General features: G+C 44.6%; 3 protein-coding genes across 3 annotated transcripts in view; all 3 read left to right on the forward strand.

Moving 5' to 3' along the window:
• The window catches only part of SMG1 (SMG1 nonsense mediated mRNA decay associated PI3K related kinase), a 59,493-nt gene extending 51,301 nt beyond the window's left edge, over positions 1 to 8,192 (forward strand). The window contains exons 52-63 of the mRNA XM_063171935.1: positions 413 to 563; positions 656 to 845; positions 1,066 to 1,535; positions 2,492 to 2,626; positions 3,483 to 3,635; positions 3,967 to 4,146; positions 4,349 to 4,576; positions 5,006 to 5,217; positions 5,419 to 5,525; positions 5,850 to 6,029; positions 6,162 to 6,268; positions 6,942 to 8,192. Coding sequence (XP_063028005.1) covers positions 413 to 563; positions 656 to 845; positions 1,066 to 1,535; positions 2,492 to 2,626; positions 3,483 to 3,635; positions 3,967 to 4,146; positions 4,349 to 4,576; positions 5,006 to 5,217; positions 5,419 to 5,525; positions 5,850 to 6,029; positions 6,162 to 6,268; positions 6,942 to 7,019 — 2,191 coding nt within the window. The 3' untranslated portion in view covers positions 7,020 to 8,192. The remainder of the gene's footprint in view (positions 1 to 412; positions 564 to 655; positions 846 to 1,065; positions 1,536 to 2,491; positions 2,627 to 3,482; positions 3,636 to 3,966; positions 4,147 to 4,348; positions 4,577 to 5,005; positions 5,218 to 5,418; positions 5,526 to 5,849; positions 6,030 to 6,161; positions 6,269 to 6,941) is intronic.
• A 4,812-nt stretch (positions 8,193 to 13,004) lies between these two features.
• ARL6IP1 (ADP ribosylation factor like GTPase 6 interacting protein 1) lies at positions 13,005 to 19,371 on the forward strand. Its single transcript, XM_063171936.1, has 6 exons — positions 13,005 to 13,083; positions 14,549 to 14,682; positions 16,337 to 16,456; positions 17,270 to 17,387; positions 18,020 to 18,104; positions 18,323 to 19,371. The coding sequence occupies exons 1-6, from the start codon at positions 13,048 to 13,050 to the stop codon at positions 18,439 to 18,441; spliced, it is 612 nt and encodes a 203-aa protein (XP_063028006.1). The 5' UTR covers positions 13,005 to 13,047; the 3' UTR covers positions 18,442 to 19,371.
• A 552-nt stretch (positions 19,372 to 19,923) lies between these two features.
• RPS15A (ribosomal protein S15a) lies at positions 19,924 to 24,238 on the forward strand. The gene is made up of 5 exons (XM_063171938.1): positions 19,924 to 19,980; positions 21,036 to 21,173; positions 21,329 to 21,408; positions 22,873 to 22,958; positions 24,103 to 24,238. Exons 2-5 carry the CDS (start codon positions 21,041 to 21,043, stop codon positions 24,194 to 24,196), a joined length of 393 nt encoding a protein of 130 aa, XP_063028008.1. The 5' UTR covers positions 19,924 to 19,980; positions 21,036 to 21,040; the 3' UTR covers positions 24,197 to 24,238.
• The last annotated feature ends 234 nt before the right edge of the window (positions 24,239 to 24,472 follow it).

Here is a 24,472-nt window from a genome sequence, read left to right on the forward strand (position 1 = left end):
GTTGTGATTTTATATTTGAAGTGAAAGGGTACTAAAAATAAGAACTTGTTCATTAGTTTGTGGGAGGAACCTGTGAAAGGGAGAGCTTGTAACCATGGCACTCCTCATCAGGAGTGTTTGATGAGCAGCTTTTGCTTAATGAGTCAGTGACTTGATTAAAGAAGCAAAATGAGACAAAACACTGAGCAAACAAAGACTTGTGCATCTTGTAATGTGGGACAGTAAATTTCTGGGTAGGTGCTTGGTACACAACAAACCAATTCAGAATTTGCAAGTGGTGTTCCCCTTGAGCCAGTTGTGGTGGGTCCATCAGTGGTACAGTGAATCTGTGGAATCAGTCAGTTTAAGAAAATTCTGTTTATTGTGGACTAAGCGAAACCATGTAAATTTTCTTTCTTTTTTTCCTATTAAGAGTACTTCATGCTCAGTATGGTGAACTGATTCAGCCCAGAAATGGTTCAGTTGATGAAACTCCCAAAATGTCAGCTGGTCAGATGCTTTTGGTAGCTTTTGATGGAATGTTTGCTCAAGTGGAAACTGCCTTTGGTTTATTGATTGAAAAGGTATGGATTTGTTCTTTTTGGAGTACTGTTTGAGTCAGCATTAGGAAACCTCCAAAAAAGCCAAACTAATTAATTTCCTTTACATTGCTCAGCTAAACAAGATGGAGATACCTCTTGCTTGGCGTAAGATTGACATAATCAGGGAAGCCCGCAGCACCCAGGTTAACTTCTTTGATGATGACAACAATCGGCAGGTGCTGGAGGAGATATTCTTTCTGAAGAGACTGCAAACAATTAAAGAATTTTTCAGGCTCTGTGGTACCTTTTCTAAGACACTGTCAGGTAAATAAATGTCATTATCAAATATTCAGTGTGCCTTTATCCACTTCTCATCCTGTTCAGAAGAACATAAAGTAGTAACTTACCCTAAATATGGGGTGAGGAAGCAGCAACTGAAAATGAATTCCTGTGCTTTTGCTGTGTTTGTAATTTGGGTATTATTCTTCTAGATGCATCAAATGTTTCATTTATAACAAAAGTACTATTTCTTTCCCTTTAAAAGGAATCAGTTCAATTGAAGATCAGAATGCAGTAAATGGACCTGTTCAAATTGTCAATGTGAAAGCCCTTTACAGGAACTCTTGTTTTAGTGAAGATCAAATGGCCAAGCCAATTAAGGCTTTTACAGCAGACTTTGTGAGGCAGCTTTTAATTGGCCTTCCAAATCAAGCTTTGGGACTGACCTTGTGCAGTTTCATCAGCGCTCTGGGTGTCGATATCATTGCTCAGGTAGAGGCTAAAGACTTTGGAGCAGAAAGCAAAGTTTCTGTGGATGACCTGTGCAAGAAAGCCGTGGAGCACAACATCCAGATTGGCAAGTTCTCCCAGCTGGTGATGAACAGGGCCACAGTCCTGGCCAGCTCCTACGACACGGCCTGGAAGAAGCACGACCTGGTGCGCAGGCTGGAAACCAGCATCTCCTCGTGCAAGACCAGCCTGCAGAGAGTGCAGCTGCACATTGCCATGTTCCAGGTGAGAGCCCAGCACAGCTGGGGCTGGGCAAAGTCAGCCTGAGTTACAGTGTCAGAGCACAACAAACATGCTATTTTCTTGAATAAGTTCTAAGGTATTTTAGTGGGCTTTATAAGGTATTCTGGTTATAATATATGAGGAACAGTGTTACTGCTGGCTTTTCTGGAAGACTGGCTGCTTTACAGAAGCAAATTCTGCAACATATACATTTTTTTTAATCAATACATGTAATTTTTTTCAATAGCTATTAAGTTGTTTTTTAGAAAATAGGTCATTCTCTGGCTTTCTTACCAGCAGCAATGCTGTCCTGTTCTCCCCCTTTTTCTCAGATTATGATTTTAAGGGAGGAGATGGCTTAGAACAGAGGGTATGAGGTGCTGAATGTCATTTTGTACCTTTCCTTCAAAGTTTTAATGCATTGACTGTCCCCTTGCTCCACTCTTTACTTCATTAAAAATACAAATAGCAGCAGTATCAGTCCTGAAAAATGCTCCTCTGAGGCTTTAGACAAATGCTATTGTGTACCTTTACACAGGTATCCAGTTGTGTTGTACTATCAGAGATCTTAATTTTATAAGGGACAAGGCTTTCTCCTGGTCAGATGTTAAACCATTTCATAGACCAATAAGCAAAATTGTCTTGGTTTTAAGGTATCACAAGTGAATTGTTTCTGAATATTGATGGCTTTTCCTTTAGATTAAAAAGATCTGTGTAAATCACATCTGATTAATGGTATAAACATCTAAGCCAGCAAAACATAATTTACAACTACTTGTATAATTTAATACTCTTGAATGATTTAGGACTTTGAGATGTTCTGGTACTGCCTGATGTGCAGCCCTTTTAAGTGCCCTTGTTGATAAAGGGTACCAGAGCACTGGAATTGCTGTTTGTGATGTAAAGTATTTTGTGCTGAGCAATATTGATAATCAAGTGTTGCTGTTGCTTTCTTAAAGTGGCAGCATGAAGATCTGCTCATCAATCGTCCCCAGGCTATTTCTGTCACTCCACCTCGTTCTGCAATTTTAGCCAACATGAAAAAGAAACTTCACACGCTCAGTCAGATTGAAGCTTCCATTGCCACGGTCCAGGTATGGCTGTTTGGGGAGGGTTGTCCAGCAGCACATTGAAATGTGGCAAACACAAACTGCAAAATCATCTGCCACATTCAAATTATGGCTTGCTGTCTTACACAAATATGGGGGTGTTGTCGTTGATCTCTCTCAGTTTGTCTGATGGATACTGTTACATTGTTTGATTTTGCTGTCTCATCCAAAATGTTCTTTGGAATAGCAGTAAATGTCTTTCACAGATTTGTATTTTTCTGCAAAGTACCTTTCTTTCTGAAGGCTACTAATGCTCCTTTTCTTTAAGTTTGTGTGCCTTAGATCATCCTTACTGTCATTTTTCATAGCTAAATGTCAGAAGTTCCCTTTGTAGAAATGGGCAGATTTATTCTTCTGTGTGTTAAGGTTTGTATGCTGTGGCTTTGCTCAGTATTTTAGATTCCTTTGGTGCCAGTAATAGAGAATGTTTAATTGTTTGTTAAATACTGCTTAGCTTCCTGAATTTTAATTTCCTTTTTTAGTTGTGAAGGTCCTGTTTATAATAATTTCTTGAATTATTTGCAAAATAATGGAGGGACTCTTTGATGTTATATAATTCTTAGTCTAGAAATCTGATTACTTTCGCTTTTTTTTTGGTGAGTTAAAGTCTACCTGTCTAGACTTTATGTAATAATCAAATCCAGTTGTGATGTGTACTGGAAATAAACTTTTAAACAGCATAAACCAACATTTGTCAATTGTGAATGCCACAGTATTTTACATATATGGCATAAGAAAATGTCTGCATGTGTTATGTATGCATAATTTATTTAAAGCCAGGCTTAGAATGCTGTATATCACTGTGAATTATCTATATGGGCTTTTTTCTTCCCCAATGCAGGAGAAACTAGCAGCACTTGAAGCAAGTATTGAGCAGCGTTTAAAATGGGCAGGAGGTGCTAATCCTGCACTGGCCCCAGTCTTGCAAGATTTTGATGCCACTATTGCTGAAAGAAGAAACCTTGTACTGAAAGAAAGTCAAAGAGCAAGTCAGGTACTATGGATAAGTACAGTACTCTTGATTCCATGAGTGTATTCACTCTTCATTTCCTACTCGAGGTTTATGTAGAAGATGTTTTTCTGCTCTGCATCTAAAGAGCAAGCATAGATAATCAAATACTTCTGGGAATCCCACTTGAAAGCAACAGGAATAATCTTTGTGAGAATTGCTGCAGGGTTGGATGACCCTGGGATGATACTGCTACTGTAACAGAGCAGTTTCTGTCTGTTTAAAATCCTCACTTCAAAGCACATCAAAAAAACAGTGTTTGTCTAATAGGCAGTTGAAGTGAAATAATTTTTCTCACTGTGGCTTTGCTTTCCAGGTCACTTTCCTTTGCAGTAATATCATCCACTTTGAGAGTCTGCGCACCAGAACAGCAGAAGCCCTGAACCTGGATGCTGCCCTGTTTGACCTCCTCAAGCGCTGCCAGCAGATGTGCTCCTTCGCCTCCCAGTTCAACAGCTCCGTGTCCGAGCTGGAGCTGCGCCTGCTGCAGAGGGTGGTGAGCACAGGGCAGGGCCCGAAACCCCTCAGAGTCACTGCAGGGAGCTCTCAGCTCTGCCTTCATTCTCTGGGTTATGTACCTGCAGATGGAGTGTGGCTGCAGAGTTCATGCTGTCAGTTAAACACTTGGCAGTGCTGTCTACACAGCAAGTGCATTTTATCTCTGGGTACAGATAAATAAATGTTTCTGTTATTTTTAGGGCACTGGTCTTGAACATCCTATTGGCAGCTCTGAATGGCTTCACTCAGCTCACAAGCAGTTGACCCAGGAGATATCTACACAGAGAACAGTACAAACAGAAAGAGAACAGCAAATAGAAACAGTTTGTGAAACAATTCAGAATCTGGTGGATAATATTAAAACTGTGCTCACGGGTCATAACAGACAGCTTGGAGATGTCAAACATCTACTGAAAGCTATGGCAAAGGTATGCCTGAAACATCCTTAAATTTATTCCTCAAACCTGTGTCAGTACAGTTTAAGAAAAATAACAGTTGTAGTTTGTGCTTTGTAAAGTATCTAGAAACAGTAAAATGTTTGTGTCTATGGCGTTCAAGACATAAAGTTCATGTTCAAGAATTCATAAAACTTTCTAGCATTAGCCTTAGCAGGCTTTGGTTGAACTGAACCTTTTCTCTCTCTTGGCAGTTGAAACATTGTGTTTATAAATCCTTTTGGTTCTAAATCTGTAAAAAATGTTATCATTTAAAAATTTATTTATTCATACATAACTACTGAACATTATAGTTATTTGTAATCAGATGACAAACTGAAGGACTGAAAGGGCTTAGAAATCTTCACTTTATTCTCTTAGCCAAAATATGGCAGTTGACCTTTTTGCACATCTTGGTTACAGGATGAAGAAGCGGCTCTGGCAGATGGTGAAGATGTTCCCTATGAGAACAGTGTTAGGCAGTTCCTGGGTGAATATAAATCATGGCAAGATAATATTCAGACAGTTCTGTTTACATTAGTTCAGGTTATGGGTCAAGTCCGCAGTCAGGAACATGTTGAAATGCTGCAGGAGATAACTCCCACCTTGAAAGAACTTAAAACACAGAGCCAAAGGTAAGAGTTAACTTGTCTCAGGTGACAAAAGGCATTTTGCAGACCTGCTTTCATGTAGCAGGAACATATCATGGAGCACATGCTTGATGATTTTCTTCGAACTCAGAAATCTTCTTGCAAAATTTGAATTAATTGAATTTTTGGGTTTTCAGTAAGTCAAGTAGTTGCATGAGTATTTACCAACTGTGTTATGTTTCCCAGTGTCTACAATAATCTGGTGGGGTTTGCATCACCCTTAGTCACGGATACAGCAAATGAATGCTCCAGCCCAACTTCAGCTGCTACATATCAGCCAACCTTTGCTGCAGGTAATACTTGCACAAGTATGAACATGAAACCACCAGGAATTGATATTAGAGAGGGAATCATAGCTCTTACTGAACATTGAAATACAGACAATTTGCTTAATATAAATAAATTCTTAGCAGTGGAATAGAACTTGTTTATGAAACTAAAGAAATTAGAAAATTGAAAGATTGAAAACTGGTGCAGAATTTAAAATGCAAATTTAAAATGCATTTTTTCTGAAAAACTGATAGGTCTACTTGCTATGCATTTAATTGTGCTTTTTCTTGCTTCTATAAAATGCTATTATTTTGAAGACTTTAAGCACTTTTAAATTTTCTTTACAGCTGTACGTAGCAATACAGGGCAGAAAACTCAGCCAGAGGTGATGTCACAGAATGCAAGAAAGCTAATTCAGAAAAATCTTGCAACATCAGCAGATACTCCTCCAAACACAGTCCCAGGAACTGGCAAAAGTGTTGCTTGTAGTCCCAAAAAGACAGCCAGGGACCCTAAAACAGGAAAAGGTAAATACAAACCTTAAAAAAAAACAACTAGGAAAAAACCAACAACCCTACCACTGACAGCAACAAAAAAATACCTCTGTGAGTTTCTGTGCAGGAGTGTCAAGTTGCATTAACTTTGTTTTGTACCTGTAGCTGTGCAGGAGAGGAATTCCTACGCAGTTAGCGTGTGGAAGCGGGTCAAAGCCAAGTTAGAGGGCCGAGATGTGGATCCCAACAGGAGAATGTCTGTGGCTGAACAGGTGAGTTAAAAATAAAGTTTCAGTAGTGGTCCTTGCTTTAAATACATGCTAATTAGCAGGTGTGTGTGCTGAATTGTGCCTTCAGGGCTGAAATCCTGGTGTGAATGGGGATTCCTTTGGGGATGGGAGCTATTGCAGTGCAAATCAATGTTGCTGCTACTGCCTTGTATTGCTGCATCTTTTTTTTTTTACTGTCATATGCTTTTTTTTTTTTCTATGGGAGGTTTATGTGGAGCCATGAATCAGATAAAATTGTCTTTTGTCTGTCACTAAGCTAACATTTATTCCACAGCTGCTGGTAGCCAGGGAGAACACGAGATCTGTACAGCTGCCCAAGGGACAGAACTTGTCTGTGTTCACTAACACAACACACAACTCCTGTCTCTGGGCAACGGAGTCAGGGGACACACAGAGTCAGTTGTCCACAGCTATTTGAGAATGGTATGGCTACTTCCAAGATAGGGGCTGTGAATGAGATGATAATGTGATTTTTTTTTTTGCAGTATAGCTTCCTGTTTCTTATGTGGACTGCACAAAGTTATGTCTACAGTTACTTCAGGTTTTTTTCAGTGAAATATTTACAGGTGGCGTTCGACAGTAAATTCTAAGAATTCACTTAAACTCTTTTAAAATTCCAGCTTATTTTTAATTCCTTGTTTGACCTTTTTAATAGGTTGACTTTGTGATTAAGGAAGCAACTAATCTAGATAACTTGGCTCAGCTGTATGAAGGTTGGACTGCCTGGGTATGAGTAGGGAGACAGCAGCTCGGTCTGGTTCAGCGAGGTCAGACATCCACCAGAATCAACTCGGCCTCAGGCATCCGTAGCCGCACCACAGTCGGTGGTGATGCATACTGGGGCTTAATCTGAGGAAACCTAGGAAATCTCGGTGCACTGGGAAGTGAATCCTGCAGGATAGCTGCACTCAGGGATACGCTAAACACAATGGTCTGCAACCCCCACGGTCAAGGGTGAACGCTCACCGCTTGAGCAACACGGTTTGTCTTTCTGCTACGGAAGAACTGCAAACGTGTCTGGGGGTCAGCTGCAGAAAGAAATCAGGATGCTACAAACGGCAGAGTGATTTGGAACTCAATTCCACCTGACCCTGTGAACAATTCAGGAAACACCGAACCCTGTTCAAAGAAAAACAGAAAAATGGGGCCATGAAGAAATCACAGCAAGGGCAGATTTGAGGCGTTCAGATCCTCGTTCCTCTTGTTCTGTGGCAGCAGTGCTGGTTGAGTTGACCAGTTAGTACGGGAAAAGGCTACAAAACGTAAACTTCAGAAATGGACTGAAAGCAAAGAGCTGTACATCAGATACACGCTGCATTGGAAGAACTTCTGAGATAGAAGAAAAAGCCTTTGTTCTCTTCTCCCTTTCCTCTTTCCTTTCACTCCTCCCTCCCAGCCTCTCCTCGCATACACCCCTCTTGGCTTATTCTTGTAGGTTAGGCGTACTTCCAATATACTTTTTATTTCAATCCTTCTACTTCACAGTTTAGTCAAATTAACAACTTAAATTCTGTTTGGTAAACAATTTCTCCAAAAGCACTGAAAATATAGAACATCAACGATTACTTATGAGTTGGATGGTCAAATGCAAAATGTAATTTTGGTTATTTTAAAGTCATTTTTGTGATTCTATTATGTACAGTTTCTCAAAATTGTCACTGTGCATTTAAAAGTAATGATTCCTACAGGCATTTGATTTAATGTGCACTTCCCTCTGCTTGCAGTGTACACTTTTTTGTAATTCAAATTGTCCCTCCAATCTCATTCTACTGTGATTGCTGTAGTTTCTTTCGTACTACGTAGCTAATCCAATGTAATCTTTACCTTTTTAAAAACCAGGATAGAGTATCTAGTAGAGTTTTACATTGTTGATGACAGATAAACAATAAAGTGATGTTCTGGTGGAGGTAGAGTGATATGCTTTTTACTTCATTTTCCTAATCCTTTTAGTTCACACTTGTGAATTCTAGTGCTTCACTTCACAGGGGTATACATATAATCCAAGAAATGAAGGACTCTCAAATTTTTGTTCGACTAGATCTGTAAAGATTTCTGCAAAGTAGTTTTCCTTTGCCATATTTCTTCTATTGATGGCTATTCAGTAATGCATCCATAAGGAATCTTCCACCAAGGTTTTTTTTAATCAGTTCTCAAAGTGTGATTATGGTCAGAAAAGTCTCTCTAAAAATGGCATCATCTTCCTTGGATCAAGGTCCTGCTTGTCTGCTGGTTGTCTGAAAGCCTTCTTGCTTTATTTTTTAAGCAGGACACATTTAGGAAAAGACAACTTCCTTTTAGAGAAACAAACCTAACAGAATTCAGCTACAACTGCAGAATTGTAAAGGTGCTGATAGCTAAAGCAGAAATGCACTCTGGCATTCTGAACCCAGATAAATTCGTTGTAGCTCTGTATAAAAAGTTTCTCTTTTGTAAACTTGGTGAATTCATTATGGACGGTTGCTGAAAATTGTGGGAAGATCCTTAATGCCATTTTAGTCACTTTTCAGAGTAAAACCACACTTTCAATACAGCATTTTTCAGTCAAAATCCAAGTATTAAAAGATTTGAGCCAAGCCCACTACTGGCATAAAATTAATTTAATTGAAAGGGTTTGCAGCAGTTCATCTGAGTAGGAAGCTTGGCTGGTGATTTTTGGACAATGCCAGCAAACTTCTCTTCCTTTCAGTATTTGCACTATGCTGACTGCTCTGCCTCCGCAGTAGGTCTTAGAATTCACTTTCTTCTCTGTTGCCAACTTTTTGTGGACATGCACTTTGAAGTGTAACAGTTTTCAACAGTCATATGGCCTTCCTTGCACTCTGATTGCCTGATTACCTCTAGGGAAGTCGCAGGCTTTGCATCTACCAGTCCCCGTGCAAACGCATTCCACTGCCGCCGCTTCCTGACCCTGTGCCGCGCTCGCCGCGGGAACGCTGCTGGAATGCTGCAGTGAGGAACATTCATGTGCACAACAGGACGCTTGGCACTGTTGGTCCTTTCCATTTTTCTCCAGTTCAACATGACCTTATGAACAATCTGTTGGAGAAGTGTAGTGACAGGAGTGTGTTGTAGCTGCTGTTTTGTTTCTTGGAAGCTGGGGGGAAGGGAGGGGTAATGCACTCACCTGTGGCTCATGTATTATACCTCTGCCATCCAGAAATGAAACACTTGTGTGGAGATGGGTTCTTACTGCGTAATTTAATAAAGTTTTAAAAAATAAAAAAGGATACGTGTTTCTAATTTCTTTCTGTGCAACACTGTGTGGGTTGTGAAAATTACAGGGAGGAATAAAAGTGCCTGATACAAACAAATAACAAACCAAACCCCAAATTAGAACAGGATTCTCTAGAGATTTAAATTTGCATAACTAATGCAAGGGAGACAGCTCAGATGTGCTGGAGCTAGTGGGACTGGCACTGTTCACATGTGTGCTGACACATTTTTCTTGGAAATGTTGACAGTATGGGAGGTTGGAACAGTCTTGATGAAACCTAAAATTCAGGTTCTGCTCACACACCCTGCATAGTAAATAAGACTGCATTAGTTACATTCTCTTAAAAAATGCTTCTTACAAAGACATAAGGGTCTTTCCTTTATTTTCAGTAGAACTGGTGTTTATTTTCTGTGCAGTGAGCCACACCTAGAATAATGCAATTCTAGAATCACCTCTCTAAATACAAACCAGATGAAGCTATAGAAGTGAAACAATTCAACTAAGGGCAATTTTGTACCTGCAGCTTACCTGCAGTAAATATTAACCAAGGGACCATGCTATAAAGTGATTTCTCAAAGCCAAATTCCACATATGTTCAGCAGTTTTGTTACCCACTCACAATTCTATAGGCTCATGGTTGAGATGAAAATTTGAAAATGGAGTTGGTTGTTTGCCTCTCTTCCTTCTCCCCTTTTGGAAAGCCATGATGTGAGCATGGCTCTGCCAAATGGGTTGCTGGGGTGTGTTAAACTGGAATTATTAGTGGTGTCCTAGGTTATTTTGGTAGGACAATGGCACAGTCAATACAACAAATGGAAAAGGCAACAGATCTATACAGTTAACAGAAATTAGTTTTGTACTTTTTAGGGACTTCATGGTCTGGTTTTGCTTTGCAACAACTGGTTTTGCCCTCAAGGATTATCCTATTTAAATAGAATAATGTTTTGTCTAATTTTTCAAATGTCTGTAAAATACTCAAGTCCCTCAAGCTGAAGCTCTGTTTTTCTAAGTGCTGTAGTCTTTAAGGTTAATTTACTTCAATTATTCATCGTTGTTCTGTGCCTGGTACATTAGCCATTCTGTTTTAGTGCACTCAAGTACTTCAAAGGTTTCTTTGCTTTCTTTTTTTCCTTTTTTCTTTTTTGTCAAGCTTTTCTTAAAATTAGCAGACACGCTTTATACGTTAAAGAATTTGACTAGGAAAAATAGTTCAGAGGACCTGCCATCTGTGTGTTTGTTAATGTGGTCCCAAATTATAAAATGCATTTTTTCTTTAGTGAAGTTGCGAGCACACTGTTAACATTTTAGCTAAAGGATTTCACAGAAATTACAGATATTACCTACAAACTGCTGCTGTGTACATAAATACATACCTGATTAGAGCAATTCTGCCATTCATCAGGCTAATTTTTTATTAATAGCATAATAAATGTATATTAGGTATGCTGAAAGGGTGGAGGCTTGACATGTAAACTTTGTGTGCCTGTTCTAAGTGCACAGAGCAATTGCACTGCCCCTTTTAAAGGTGCTTTGAAGCCAGCTTGGGGATTTAATGTTCTGTGCCTCTGCTAAGAGAGAATCTTGGTGCAGGAAGAATGGATCCCATTGCAGCATGGTCTGTGCCATGCATCCAGGCAAGCAAAACAGCTGGGTGTAGCTCAGGTGGGAGGTGCTGAGCTGCTGCTGATCCTGCACCATGGCTGAGATTTAACAATGGGATTTATGAATACTTCTACATTATGCACACATTTTTTAATGTGACCTGGTGCCTCTCCAGGCCTGGCTGCTCAGCGAGGGAGGGGTGGGCAGGTGCCCTGTGCTGTGTGCCATGGCCTCTCTGGCATTGCTGGGCCTGAGGGCACCCAGACCTGTCCCTCTTCCCCTCTGAGGCACGGAGCAACACCTAATAGGAGGGAAAGGCACCTCCACGGGCCCCCTGGATGGAGAAAAGCTGCAATCCCACCTGGCTGGGGTGAAAGACTGGCTGGAGATGATGGCAGTGCCTGCTTTTCCATTGGTAAGTACTTGGGTTTTCTGTGGTGAGAATCACATAAATGAATGAAACCAGGAGCTGGCTGATGGTATCTCATAGCCAGAGCAGCGTTGTTGCAGGGCACTGCAAATACCTGCAGAAATTGTAATGCATCATAGAATCACACAATGGTGAGGGGTTGGAATGGACCTTAAACACCATCTGGTCCCAACACCCTTGCCATGGGCAGGGACATCTCCCAGCACTGAATCTCCCTGGGCAAACCTGTTCTCACCACCCTCAGTAAAGAATTCCCCCTAAGATCTAACCCAAATTTCTCCTCTTTCAGTTTGTACCCTTTACTCCTTGCTCTGTCACTACAGTTTCTGATGAAGCATCCCTCTCCTTGTAGGCCCCTTCAGACACTGGAAGGTTGCTATGAGGTCATGCCTCTGTATGGCTCCATGCTCTTTTAAAAGACTAATAAAATTATTGCTGCCATCATCATTTACTTATGAAATCACCTTTTGTGTGAGTTTGCTGTGGTAAAATGACAGATTTTGAGAGTGAACTCCACAATTTATAAGTGTAAAATGTTACATGAAAATACTGTTAGCTTTTAGTGGCATGTGAACGAATTTGAAAGTTATTCAGTATGGCATCTGTTCTTTACATATATGTTCTAGAATGAGTGAGAAGCCCCCTGTGAAAGACCAAACCATTCAGGACAGACATGAGTTCGCTTTTACACTATCTTCCTTAGTCCTTCTCTTTTTTGGCTCCCTCAAGCTGGTGCCAGAGCAGTTTTGGTGGCCGAGATGTTTTCTTTGCTCTCATTACAGCCTTGCATTGCATCCTGGGCACGGTGATTATGCTCATTAACTCACGTGCCTGAAGCATTTAGAGAGCTGAGTCAGAAACAATATTTATATCCCAGCGCCTTTCTCCTGTATTTATTTCCATGCTGCCACAAGTTCTGAAGGAAATAAAACACCTTGCTGGGCGCTTTGATGTTACTAAGAGAATTGGCCCAGTGCTGGGCACTGTTGAGGCCGCACCTCAGGTGGTGTGACCAGGTCAGGGTCCCTCGGTTCAGAGCGGACACTGAGGGGCTGGAGCGAGCTCAGAGCTGGGGAAGGGGCTGGGGAAAGGGCTGGAGCAGCAGCTGAGGGAGCTGAGGGTGTTGTTCACTGGGGACACAGTTCAGAGCAGGGCACGGAGCTGGGGAAGGGGCTGGAGCAGCGGAGGGAGCCGAGGGTGTTCAGTGGGACACAGGGAGCTCAGAGCAGGACACGGGGCTGCAGCAGCGGAGGGAGCGCTTTTCGGTGGGGGTGCCGCCCCTGCCCGGAGCCGAACAGCTCTCCCCGCGCGGGCCCGGCTCCGCCTCAGCCGCACTGCGGCGCGCAGGGGGGCACGCGCACGCCCCGCGCGGTTCGAATCCCAGCAGCCAACCAGCGGCCGGCAGGGCTCAGGGACTGGCCAATCACAGCGCTCAGTAGGCCGGCGGAGGCTATAAAAGGCGGCTGCGCGGCCTGCGGAGGGAGGGCGTGGCCGGCGGTGCGGGAGCGGCGCAAGATGGCGGAGGGGGACAACAACAGCGTCTACCAGCTGGTGAGGGCGGGCGGGCTGGCGGCCGCTCGGGCCTGCTGGGGGCGGCGGCAGAGCCGGAGCCAGGCCCGCTCTGCCCTGCCCTGCCCGCAGTGGGGGCTGGCGGGGGCGCTGTGTGTGCCGCGGTTCGACGCTGAGGGCTCGGTGTGGGGTGGGCTCGGGGCCCGCGGCCAGTGCGGGCCCGGGGCGCGGGAGCGGCGGCGGCGCTGCTGCTCGCGGGCCGGAGCCCCCAGCAGCGCTCGGCGTTGCGTGATCTGCGGCGGTTACAGCCTGTGTCCGTCTGTCAGTCCGCGTCCGTGTGTGTCTGTTTGTGTGCGTGCTCCCTCCCGCTGCGGGATCCCGGAGAGCGGCAGGCGTTGGGTGATTCAGCTTAACTAAACGTGCCGAGATATGCTGGAATAGTTAAATAAACACAAGGCTATATATATAGTGATGCCTCAGTTGGTAAGCGGCTGCCGTGGGAAATGGCAGTAAAAAGCTGTGCAGGGGCAGAGGCTGGAGGCGTTCGAGCGCTCGGTGCTGCACACCCAGCCTGGGCACAGGGAACAGCTCCAGGAGCTCGGAGCTTGGGGAGAGGCTCCGGAATTTGTAGAAAATCCACGAGCTGTGTTGTGCTTGTTATTCTAGTGCCGTCGGAGTTCTCATTGGAATTAAGTGTAGCACATAGCCGGGAGTGAAACCTGTTTTGTTAGCTCTGCGCGGCCGACGTGCGAGTCTTCATGGCTTGTCACCTCTCACTGCTCGGGCAGCAGTCGGTTCTGCTCACGGTTTACCTGAGTTTTGTAATCTCTGAGATGCCATCTCGCACTGAGGGGACACTGTTAAGCTCTGTTAAATGTGGAACACCTCGGGTGAACTGCTTAGCAAGCTGGTGGCAGCACAGGTGGGGCCTCGTTGCTGGAGGAATGTAGGAATCACATAGGAACTGGAGTTGAAAGGTTGTCTTGGGCAGCTTGTGGGAGAACTTGCTGTCCAGATGTCATCAGTTGGGTTACTGTACTGTGGATTCTGAGTCTTTATCCATCTTCCTCATAATAAACTAGCATTGGACAGCAGCTAGAAAGCTTGAATTTAATGTGGTAGAGTTGTCTTGGGAAATACATTTATTTTTAAACAGTTCTCACATTACAGTTTTCCAGTCATTGACACTGAAAACTTGAGAGGCTTTAAAACTTGACATTCTGGGGGGAATGGGGTATGGTAAATGGGAGATTAGGGGAAAACACCTTGGCAAAATCTGGGAGGAGGTATTGTTTGGCCTATACATGCTGCTAGGATCTTAACTATATAAAGGCATCAATGCTACAATGTCATAACTTAGTACAAAACTCACAGTATTATTACTAATTTAATTACTCAAAAAGATTTGTGTTAATTATTACACTGTTTTTTTTTTTTAGCAACTTCAGAGCGGGAATTAATTTGATAATCTGGTTAGTTAAAGGAATTTTCTTCTCTTTTTGTGTAGGCAGCTGAAACTGCAAGCTTGGAAGAGCAGTTGCAAGGATGGGGAGAAGTGATTCTGATGACAGATAAAGTTCTGCGCTGGGAGCGAGCCTGGTTTCCCCTGGCACTGATGAGTGTTGTTTCCTTCTCCTTCCTGTGAGTACCTGCAGGAGGGAGCTGCAGCATCATTGCATCTTCATGGCTCTGACCAAGCCTGTTAAGAAAATTAGTGAGACAGCTGGAGGAGTGTAATAGGAATGGTTTTACTCTAGGTTCTTTTTCTTAAAACGTGTGAACTTTGTTGGAAATTAAAAACAAAAGTAGTGAAAGCAGGAAGTCACATGATTCATATCCTGCTCAGAATGGTTTCTGCAAAAGCTGTTTGCCAGCAGTAGTTGCTGGGGTTTTTCCTGTGCTCAGCTGAATGTTCCTCAGTGCTGCATTCATGTTCTGCCCTCGTTCTTTGTCCCCTGCTTCTTGGTCAGATCTCATGACCCCCTTGGTTCCCCCCACAGCACCAGCAGTATCCTTACAGAAAGCTTGTTTCCACAGAGCACAATATCTTACTCTCCCTCTTTGCTGTGGGTTCAGGATAAGTTCAGGGTTTTTTTCCACAGCTAGGGTTTTTTGATAGTCTCTGTCATGTCTTTTGAGAAAGGAGAAAAGGGAAGACTGCAGGTAACTCCAATCAGCAGGGTGGAAAGATGTTGCCTGTCTGATTGGAGGTGCTGGAGGCACTTGGATGTGCTTTTATGTAACATGGTAGTAAAGATGACCTGACAGTCTTGCTCAGACAGCTGTTTGTGCCAGCTCTGCAGTTTGCCAGCTCTGTCTGTTCCTGCAGTAAGGAGAGAAATTACAAAAATAAATGTTCAGCCAGGTGAGGCAGGGATAATTGGTCTTTCGGCTAATATAATTTTTTTTTCCTTTTAGGGGAGATGATGATGGAAATCAAATGGAAACTGAGAAGTAACTTTTAAAAGAAGTAATTGTGTGAAGTTGAGGATATTCTGTTATAAATTCTGTGATTAGAGCAGGGAAGATCTTGTGCTGAGAAATACTTTATGGAAATGCAGACCTACTGGAGGTTCTGAACTCACCACAATGACCTTGAACACCCAGCACAGTGTCAGCGTGCAGATGTACAGAGCACATGGCCCTGCAGTAGCACTCTGCAGATGTACAGAACAGCCCCACCATGGACTGGGTCATTTCTTTGCTTTTACTGTCTCAGTTTTGAGCAAGTTCTGTGAAGTGCAGTTGGATAGCAGAGGGCCCAGCTGGTGTTATCAGACATTTGGCAGATCAGCTGCTTCTTATCCAGTTGCCCTTCTGCTGTGTTTGAGTGATGGCAGACTGAATATGGAGAATGCAGCACTGCTTTAAGTGGAGATTGATGGCCAGAACAGGTTTGGCTAGCTCTCCCAGGAGAGACAGAGCAAATGACAGCCTCTAGTGGATCTGAATTCTGTGACTTGAGCAACAAAATTAGAGCTTTTACTCTGCCTGGTTATTTCATTTGTTCACTCATCATCATCATCCCTCAATCAGTGTTAAGTTCACTGTTGGTCAGTTTCTGAGAGAATAATAACAATGAAATTTTACTTCTACTGAACTTTGTACCTTATTTGCTTGTGGCACATTCTTATCTGGTCTATTAAGAGAAAATGGCATTATTTGTAATTTTGTTTGAGGTTAGGCAAGAGAGAGCTATGATGTAGGAAGCTCTGAGCCAGTCTGAAGAAGTGACCAAGCATGTCTAGTATTGAGCAGTTGGAGCACTCAGAAATAATTTGTCTTCTTTCTGCAGGATGATCTACTATTTGGACCCTTCAGTTCTCTCAGGTGTCTCCTGTTTGGTCATGTTCCTCTGTTTGGCTGATTACCTGGTTCCTGCTCTTGCTCCTCGGATCTTTGGCTCTAATAAGTGGTGAGGAAAGCTTCAATTGAAAGTTTACTGAGTGTAATTATGATCTTTATCAAAATGGATATCTGATTTGTGGATATCAAATAGTTACTTTGTAGAGTCATTGTAGAGAGAAATCAGCAATCTCTATAATACATGAAGTGAAGACAGTAGCAACATGTTCTTCATTCTTTTTCTGGAAGAGAACTACTACTACTTACTTGTTCTTTTTCTTCTGAAAAAATCAGATCTTTTTTTTAAGAAGTAGGCACATTCTTTACTCTCCAATAAGCATGCTAGTTAGTTCTGCTAGACTAGTTTTTAGTAATAGATAATATATACTGAAAAGTGAAATTATGTGGAAGAGTACTGATTTCATGTTTGGAAAAAAGCAGTAGTAAATGTGATAAAAAAGAGAATAATGCAGAGAGAGTATGAATGTGATTGTGAGTGAAACAGATTTGAAAAAGGCAAGCCTTGTATAAAAGAAATAACTTGAAGAAGAACCTAATTTGAACAACATTTTGAGTTAAAGGTGAAGTTTAGTGTATCTGCTTTGGGATAAATGTTTTTATGTAGACAAGCATTATTTGTGTGTCTCTCACACTGGTATCAGATTAAGGTCAGGGAGTCAATTTAATTAACATTCAGCATGCAGGAAAATTACATGGGCACTTCCTTGCAGTGCTCACTAAGGTTCAAGCTAAGCAAAGCAAGTGCCAGGATAAGCCCTGGGTACTTCTTTACTGCTGGAAAAATGCCATGGAGGATTTTTTAAAATTAAAAATTAAATCTTGAATTCTTATTCTGGCTTTTTCCCCCTCCCTTTAATAAAAGGACCACGGAGCAGCAGCAGAGGTTTCACGAGATTTGTGGCAATTTGGTGAAGTGTCGCCGCCGGATTGTTGGCTGGTGGAAGCGTCTCTTCACTCTGAAGGAAGAAAAGCCTAAAATGGTACTGAGTTCTAGGGGTTAATCCTTGTTTTCTTAAAATTTTGTGTGATTTAGCTTTGTCTGAAGTATTTTAGCAAGGCCTGAATGATCTGGTGTTCCAAACCAGCAGCTGGTGCTTCTGGCTGTGACTTGGTCACACATTTATTCAGACCTGGAGTGGTAAGATACAAAACTTAAAAACTTGCACTTCTATGTATTTTATGAGCAAACCCTTGATAATTAGATAAAGGAAGACTGGATTTCTCTGGATAGGTAAATTTTTGGAAAAAAGCTGTTTCCAGTGTGCACAAACCCCAAAAACCTGGATCTTCAATAGTGTGTCAGCTGGTGCATGAGCTACTGAGCCCCTGTCCCAAACCAGCTGTGGGTGCAACACTGGGGATGGCACAGTCTGGCATTAAGGGATACCTGGGAAGAAAGAACATGCACTGTTCAGGTGATGGTCTGAAAATAAGTGAGAATGGCCAATTACAGATCCTGTAATCTCAGTTTTAACATGCCTGTGCATAGGTATCATGGGTGGAAGAGCCAGAGAGCTTCATGTTAGTTTGAAATGTTGAAGTTCTGCCAAATACTGAAGGGAAGGCAGAATCCCCAGCAGCTCTGTGGTAACTCCTCCCTTTTCACTTTTAGTACTTCATGACCATGGTCTTCACTCTTGCTGTGGTTGCCTGGATTGGACAGCAGGTTCACAATCTTTTTCTGACCTATCTTATTGGTAAGTGTGGGCATGCAAAACACAAGGAGCTCTCTTGTTAGCTGCCTGAAATGGATTGAGACTGGTAGAAGTAATTTTTGATTAAGTGTGGTGGGGTGTTTTTGTTTTTCTCTTTTCAAGCAATTAATGGGGCTTAAGGGAAGCAAAGAATTGCAGAGTGACAGAAGCTTGTTAAGGGAGTATTAATTGGTTTTTTTTTTCCTCCTTCTCCTCTTTAGTAAGCTTCTTGTTGCTGTTTCCTGGACTAAACCAGCATGGGATCATCACAAAGTACATTGGAATGGCAAAAAGGGAGATCAACAAACTTCTCAAGCACAAGGAAAAGAAAAATGAATGAAGGCTTAAGTGCTGTTCACTCTAGTAGAAGGTTTTTTTTGGGAACAGTTTTGAGAATTAATGTATAATTAAGACAATAGAAGTTGTATTGCTCACTGACTTTTTTTTTTTTTTTAATTGGCTCCCTGATGAAGTGAAAAAGTCATTCCAGCAGCTGCTGTGGGTTTGTCTCTTCCTGTGCTGTGTAGGGCTCTGCAGCCTGGAGCTGATCCTGTCTGAGACATCTGCTTTGATGTGTGGAGCTTGTTAAGTGTCTTCATCAAACACCCAGGGCATAAGCACCCCAACAGCAGAGCTGTAATGCCTTGATAGTGTTTCTGTGACCGTGTTAGATTTGCTGATCATTAATTGTGGCTGCAGCAAGTGTGAGAGGCAGTTCTGAAGGCTTTGGAGACTTGTTACTACTGATCCTTGTGGCAGGAGGACAATTAGCAGAGTGAGAATGGTCATGGCTGAGGGGGCACATCCAAAATGGGGCAGAAGGTTCCATTGTCTCACTGAGCCTGTTTGGCTGTGTGTACCTGAGAATGTGTGGAGTAGGGGTCTGGAATATATAAATTTGTACTTCAGTTATTAGCTGTAGTGTAAACTCATTGCACTGAGACTGTCGAAAATGAGTGAGGGTGTGTGTAACCTTAAGAGCTGATTGTTCTGGGAACTGCTGTTGTCATGGAGCCTTTGTAGCACGTTTGGTTTTATGAATGTTTGTCTGTATACAAAATCACTCTGAATATGCTGAGTTTGACTCTGTAAATAAGCCTGAATTGTTTGTGCTTTTCTATGATCTCTCCCTCCTTTTTTAAAACTGAACTGTTTTTCTTTAAAAAGCTAAAACCTGTGTTAATGTTTTAAAAGTTTACTGTTTTAAATGAACTCTCTTCAGTGTCTATTGTAACTGTTGAATAGGTAAATACAGACTAAAGAGAAACTACTTGAAGACTTGCTCCTTGTCCCTGTCCAGAGAAGGGTGTCAGTGCACTTTTCAGTGTATCAGGAGGTCTGGGAAGGGTTGAGGGAGTGCTGAAGGGCGCAGCCAGTCGGTGGGAAGACCCTGGCTGTGTGCAGGCGGGCGGTGACACGGCGCGGTGTCCCCAACTGCGAGAGTGGAGAATGCGCCGGCACTGGCTTGGCTGCTGCCCGGCTGCTGGCACAGTGCAAGTGCCCTGTGCTCCTTCGGAGTGCGAGCGCACTACAAACACAGCCCATGCATCGGCGGGGGCTGTGCTCACCGCAGCCCCGTGTCCCCGTTGTCGCGGTGTCCCCGTGTCCCTGCTCCGCTGTCCCGGCCCGTGGGCTCACCTGCGCGCTCTGCCCGGCGGAGCGCAGCTTTTTGTCCCTCGCGCCCCGCCGTACGCGAGCGAAGCGTCCCCGTTGCCATGGCAGCCGGGCGGCGGCGTCGCTCCGGAAGTGCGGCGCGCGGTCTCAGCCAATGGGGAGGGCCAGGCTCGAGGGTCGAAGTCTCGCGATATTTCCGTCCGCCGCTGGCCCTCCCATCAGCCCGCGCGGCCCGGGCTCTTCCTTTTCCGCCATCGCGCTCTCGGTGAGTGGGGCCGGAGCCGCGGGCGCGCAGCATCCGCCCCGTCCCGCCGCCATCCGCGCCCCGCGCCCGCCCCGCCCGCGCCGCCGCGGGCAGCGGGCACCGCGCCACCCTCCCGGCCCGGTTTGAGCCGCCGGCACCGGCCCTGGCGCCGTACGGAGCCGCCGGAACGCGGGGTGGGGGGCGGCTCCTCCCGCCGGTGGCCCCGCGCTCTTCAGCGATGCGCGGCGGGAAGCGGGAGCGGCGGCCGGGCCCGGGCCGGAGCTGTGGGGAGCGGGGCCGGGCCGGGCGCGGGGCAGCAGCGGAGCCGGTGCGCTGAGGGGCCGGCGGAGCGCGGGCAGCGGGCGCGGTCGGGCCCCGGAGGAGGCAGCCCCGTTGCGCGGGGCTGGCGGCTCTCGCCGGGGACGGGAGTTGGCTGCGCGGGGCTGGTGTCCCGGTGGTGAAAGTCCCCGTGTGCCACAGGAGCTGCCCCGGTGTCCGGGCAGGGTCAGCTCGGGCAGCGGCCCGACTCTGTCGGAGCGGTGGCCGTGCCAAGTCATCCCCGCCGGGCTGGGGCTGCTCCGAGGCTCCTCCTGCGAGCCTCCGAGAGCTGCTGCCGGGCTTCCTTTGCGAAGCGTTGTGTTTGTGCATCCTGCAGGGTTTTTGCACATCAGTGAGCCGAGCAGCATCTGCTGATTTAATACCACGTAGAATCTAGTTATTGCACAGGATCGGTACTGTGCAGTTGGGTGTTAATTGGGTTTTAAGGGCAAACTGATGTACCTGCGGAGCTGTCACACTGCTGACAGCTGTCTGGATGGTGCTTTTGAAATCCTGTGTGTGCTTTGATAGAGCCAAATTTAACCGTGTCAGGTTTCCTGACGTGTTGTGGTAGTGGTGACTCTTATTGATCACAGTTGAGCGTGTGATCGCTTCTTTAGCTTGAGACTGCTTTTCGAGGTTTAATACAACTTTCTGTCAGTATTGGATGTTTTCGGTGTAACACCAGCCCTGACAGGGGCGCTGCTCGGCGTTTCCGTGCCGAGGAGCCGGTGCAGTGACTGCTGCCGTCCCCGCAGGCACCATGGTGCGGATGAACGTGCTGGCCGATGCTCTCAAAAGCATCAACAACGCAGAGAAGCGCGGCAAGCGCCAGGTGCTCATCCGGCCGTGCTCCAAGGTGATCGTCCGCTTCCTCACCGTCATGATGAAGCACGGTGAGTGCCGGCCCTGCTTCCCCGGGTGTCCGTGGGTGCTGCTGGGGTAAAAGATGGAAATCGAGGTGCTTGAAGTAGCTTCGTGTAACACAGTTAAATAGATGTGTTATTGTAGCTAAGTGTTGTGTGTGTCTCTGTCTGCTGGTCTCCTGCAGGTTACATTGGTGAATTCGAGATAATTGATGATCACAGAGCTGGGAAGATTGTTGTCAACCTCACAGGCAGACTCAACAAGGTAGGATTTGTCTTCCTGAATTCAGTTCTCTGAAGAAGTGTTTAAGTAAGACTTTTTTTAAATTTTATGTTTGTCTGCTCTATTTCTAAAAGAACTTGTTGTAAAGGAGGTGGTATTTGTTGAATCCATGTAAAGAAGAGCAGCATGGATGTTATCAGTTGAAAGGGTGGTTAATTTGGGATGTTATCAGTTAAAAGGGTGGTTAATTTGTCTGGATTCAAAGTGGTGTGGGTCACTAATTACATTTCTTTTAATCTCTGACTGTGTAAGATATGCTCTCAGGGAAGTCTGCTTGCAAGTGCTGTGTACTTCTCTCTGTTCAAAGGCTTTCTGGCCATGTGGTGCTTTCTCAGTTTATTTGATATTTAAGCTGTCTGGAAGACTTGTCTTAGAGATAGGGGCTGAGTTGGTTTCCAGTTGATGTTTGATGGCTGCAGTTGTGAAGACAAACCTTTCTCCTGCTGCCAGCTGGGCTTTGCTTGCAGTGAGGAGAAGTTGAATGTTACATTGATTGGTGCCTGTGAGGTTCCTGGGGCATGTGAGGCATTTGTGTGTGTTTTGGAAGTTCTTAAATGCTTATGTCTCAAACTACTGAGCTGTGTGGTTCTGTGTGACTTGCTGTGCATCCTTGTTTACAGCTGAGCTCTTCCAGTCAGAGTTGGCTCTACAATAAAGAAATAAAAAATATTTCTTGGTCAGAATATGCTGGGGCTGTCCTCATGATGAAGATGCCGTGTGAAAATTGCAGTGTATATAAGGCAGATAATGCTGACACCCCCAAATTACTGCAGTAGTTACAGTAATTACAGTAGACACAGTGTTATGTGTCTGTAATAAAAGTGATGTGGGTCAGGTTTGAGGGTAGTGTTCCTTGAACTCTTCCAGGATGATAGGGATCTTCCAGGCTCATGGATATAATGTTTCTCCCAATCATAGCAGTAAGGGAACAATTGTTTAGTTCAGAGAAGTGCATAGTGCAGGAAGGTGTGCTTCTGGTTTGGGGTTGGATAGTTGTTAAAATGATTGGAGCCAGTGAGGTAACTGGTCGTGGTGCTGGTGGTCTTGGTCAGTGATACAATTACCTTGAAAATTCCAGTAGCATGGAAATTCCTTCCTGGTTAAAATCCACGTGGGTTTTTTTGCTAACTTTGTATAATGGTTAGGGGTGGAATATCCCTGAGCAATCCCAGGAATGTTGCTGATGTTACAGCATGCTTTAGTGCTTGCCCCAGGTGTGGGCATTATGTGAGTGGTGTGGCTTCAGCAGCAGTTTAGGCTGTGCAGGTGAGGAGGAGGAGTGAGGCTGAGGCAGGAATGGGAGTGGAATTGCTGGGTGTGAGGTCCTGGTGTAACAGAGTGTGTGTGACAGCACTTGATGAGGCCCTGCAGGCAGGGAGCTGGGATCACACATCTGTAAATCCATGAAGTGCTTCAGTTTATAATGGAATCCTCTCTTACTTACAGTGTGGTGTAATCAGTCCCAGATTTGATGTGCAGCTGAAGGATTTGGAAAAGTGGCAGAACAACCTGCTGCCTTCCCGTCAGTTTGGGTGAGTATGAGGAAGGGTCAGATGTGTGTTGTGTGTAAAAATGTTACACTGACAAACTGCCTGGGTTACACTCACCTGGCAGCTTTTCCTCTGATACCCTGGAGTTAAATTCCAGTGTCAAAATCCATCCTCCATATAAATGCCCTTTTAAACCAGTTTTACAGGGGCACTGCTAAGCAAGGATATGTTTGTTTGGCTTTGGTAAATCCTTGTTTGACCATTTCACAGTTTAATGGAAAGCAGGACTTCTCTCATGTTTATTTTGTTTTTGTGAATGGCTGTTTTTAAGTGGGGAAGGAGTTATGTAAGTTACCAGGTCAGTGAAAGTAAATTGTACTACTTGAATTCACACATCCTGTGTGAAAGTTAATCAGATATGAAGTGATGAGGAACTTGGAGTCTCTGTTAAACAAACCTCCACAACACAGGAAATCTTACTATTACACAATGTACCTTTCCTTCACAAAGTGTGTGGAATTGAGAGCTGTAATTCCCAGTGCACCAGGATGGCAGAGCTGGAGAAGTCTCCAGGGCCTCAGCCAGTCTGTCCCATCAAAGGAAGGATTGATTAAAACAGTTCTGTGCTGCTTCTGTTCTTAAGGCTCCAGCAGTAACTCCTGCTTCAGCTGGCCCTGTGTAGCTGCTCTGTCATTGGGAGCTTTAAGAGCATTTACAGCATTTATGATGGGACAGGAGGTTCTGGGGCTGTGGGTGAGTGTGTTGGTACTGCAGATGTTGGCTTTAGCGGTGGCAGCTGCTGCAGGTGCAGATCCTGCCCTGCACCAGGCAGAGATCCCAGCTGAGGAGCTCTGGCACTGTGGCACCTGTGCCTGCAGCAGCATCTGTGGGGATAGAAGTGAAGCTGGGCTAGAAACCTGTCCAGCAGCTGGACAGGGAGTGCCCAGTGGGAATGTGCAGGGATAGAGGCAATAGCTGGAGAGCAGAAGTCTGTTCCTGCCCTGTGTGTGCTGCAGGGCCGTGCTCCTGAGAGGAGCTGCTGTGCACTGTTGGTAGTCAGGCTCACTGTGCTGGGCCTGTTACAGGAACAGGCCCTGCTGTGTGTGGCACAGATGGAGGTGGTGCTCTCAGCTCTGCAGCAGCCTGGAGCAGGGAGATTACCTGAACATCTGCTCTCTCTTGGCAGGTATATTGTCCTGACAACCTCAGCTGGCATCATGGACCATGAGGAGGCGAGACGAAAACACACAGGAGGCAAAATCCTGGGATTCTTTTTCTAAAACTTGTAAAAAAAGAGGATACTAATAAATTGTTCAAATGGACTCTGGTGTTTCCAGTGGGTATTTCAATGAGTTCAAACACTGCCTGTGACAGTGCTTGTAACAGCTCTTCAGTAGTGCTGTAGGTCCAGCTTCACTTCAAATGATGTTTGGGTACCACACCATCCCTGGTCACAATTCTGTTTCTGTTAATGATATAATGTACTTGTGAAAGTTACCACTGGAGTGGCATTTGGGGGTCACTGTACAGGAGAGCCTCAGCAGGGGAGCTCTAAA

This window comes from Melospiza melodia, chromosome 18, assembly GCF_035770615.1.
Source record: "Melospiza melodia melodia isolate bMelMel2 chromosome 18, bMelMel2.pri, whole genome shotgun sequence".
Lineage (NCBI taxonomy): Eukaryota > Metazoa > Chordata > Aves > Passeriformes > Passerellidae > Melospiza > Melospiza melodia.

What these genes read in the sequence shown, in the direction of transcription:
- ARL6IP1 (XM_063171936.1), top strand. Translation starts at nt 13,048, where the DNA reads ATGGCGGAGGGGGACAACAACAGCGTCTACCAGCTG. An exon ending in ACAACAGCGTCTACCAGCTG is followed by an intron (nt 13,084 to 14,548) that starts GTGAGGGCGGGC and finishes CTTTTTGTGTAG; the next exon opens with GCAGCTGAAACTGCAAGCTT. An exon ending in TTTTCTGACCTATCTTATTG is followed by an intron (nt 18,105 to 18,322) that starts GTAAGTGTGGGC and finishes TCTCCTCTTTAG; the next exon opens with TAAGCTTCTTGTTGCTGTTT.
- RPS15A (XM_063171938.1), top strand. Translation starts at nt 21,041, where the DNA reads ATGGTGCGGATGAACGTGCTGGCCGATGCTCTCAAAAGCATCAACAAC. An exon ending in CACCGTCATGATGAAGCACG is followed by an intron (nt 21,174 to 21,328) that starts GTGAGTGCCGGC and finishes GGTCTCCTGCAG; the next exon opens with GTTACATTGGTGAATTCGAG. An exon ending in TCACAGGCAGACTCAACAAG is followed by an intron (nt 21,409 to 22,872) that starts GTAGGATTTGTC and finishes TCTTACTTACAG; the next exon opens with TGTGGTGTAATCAGTCCCAG.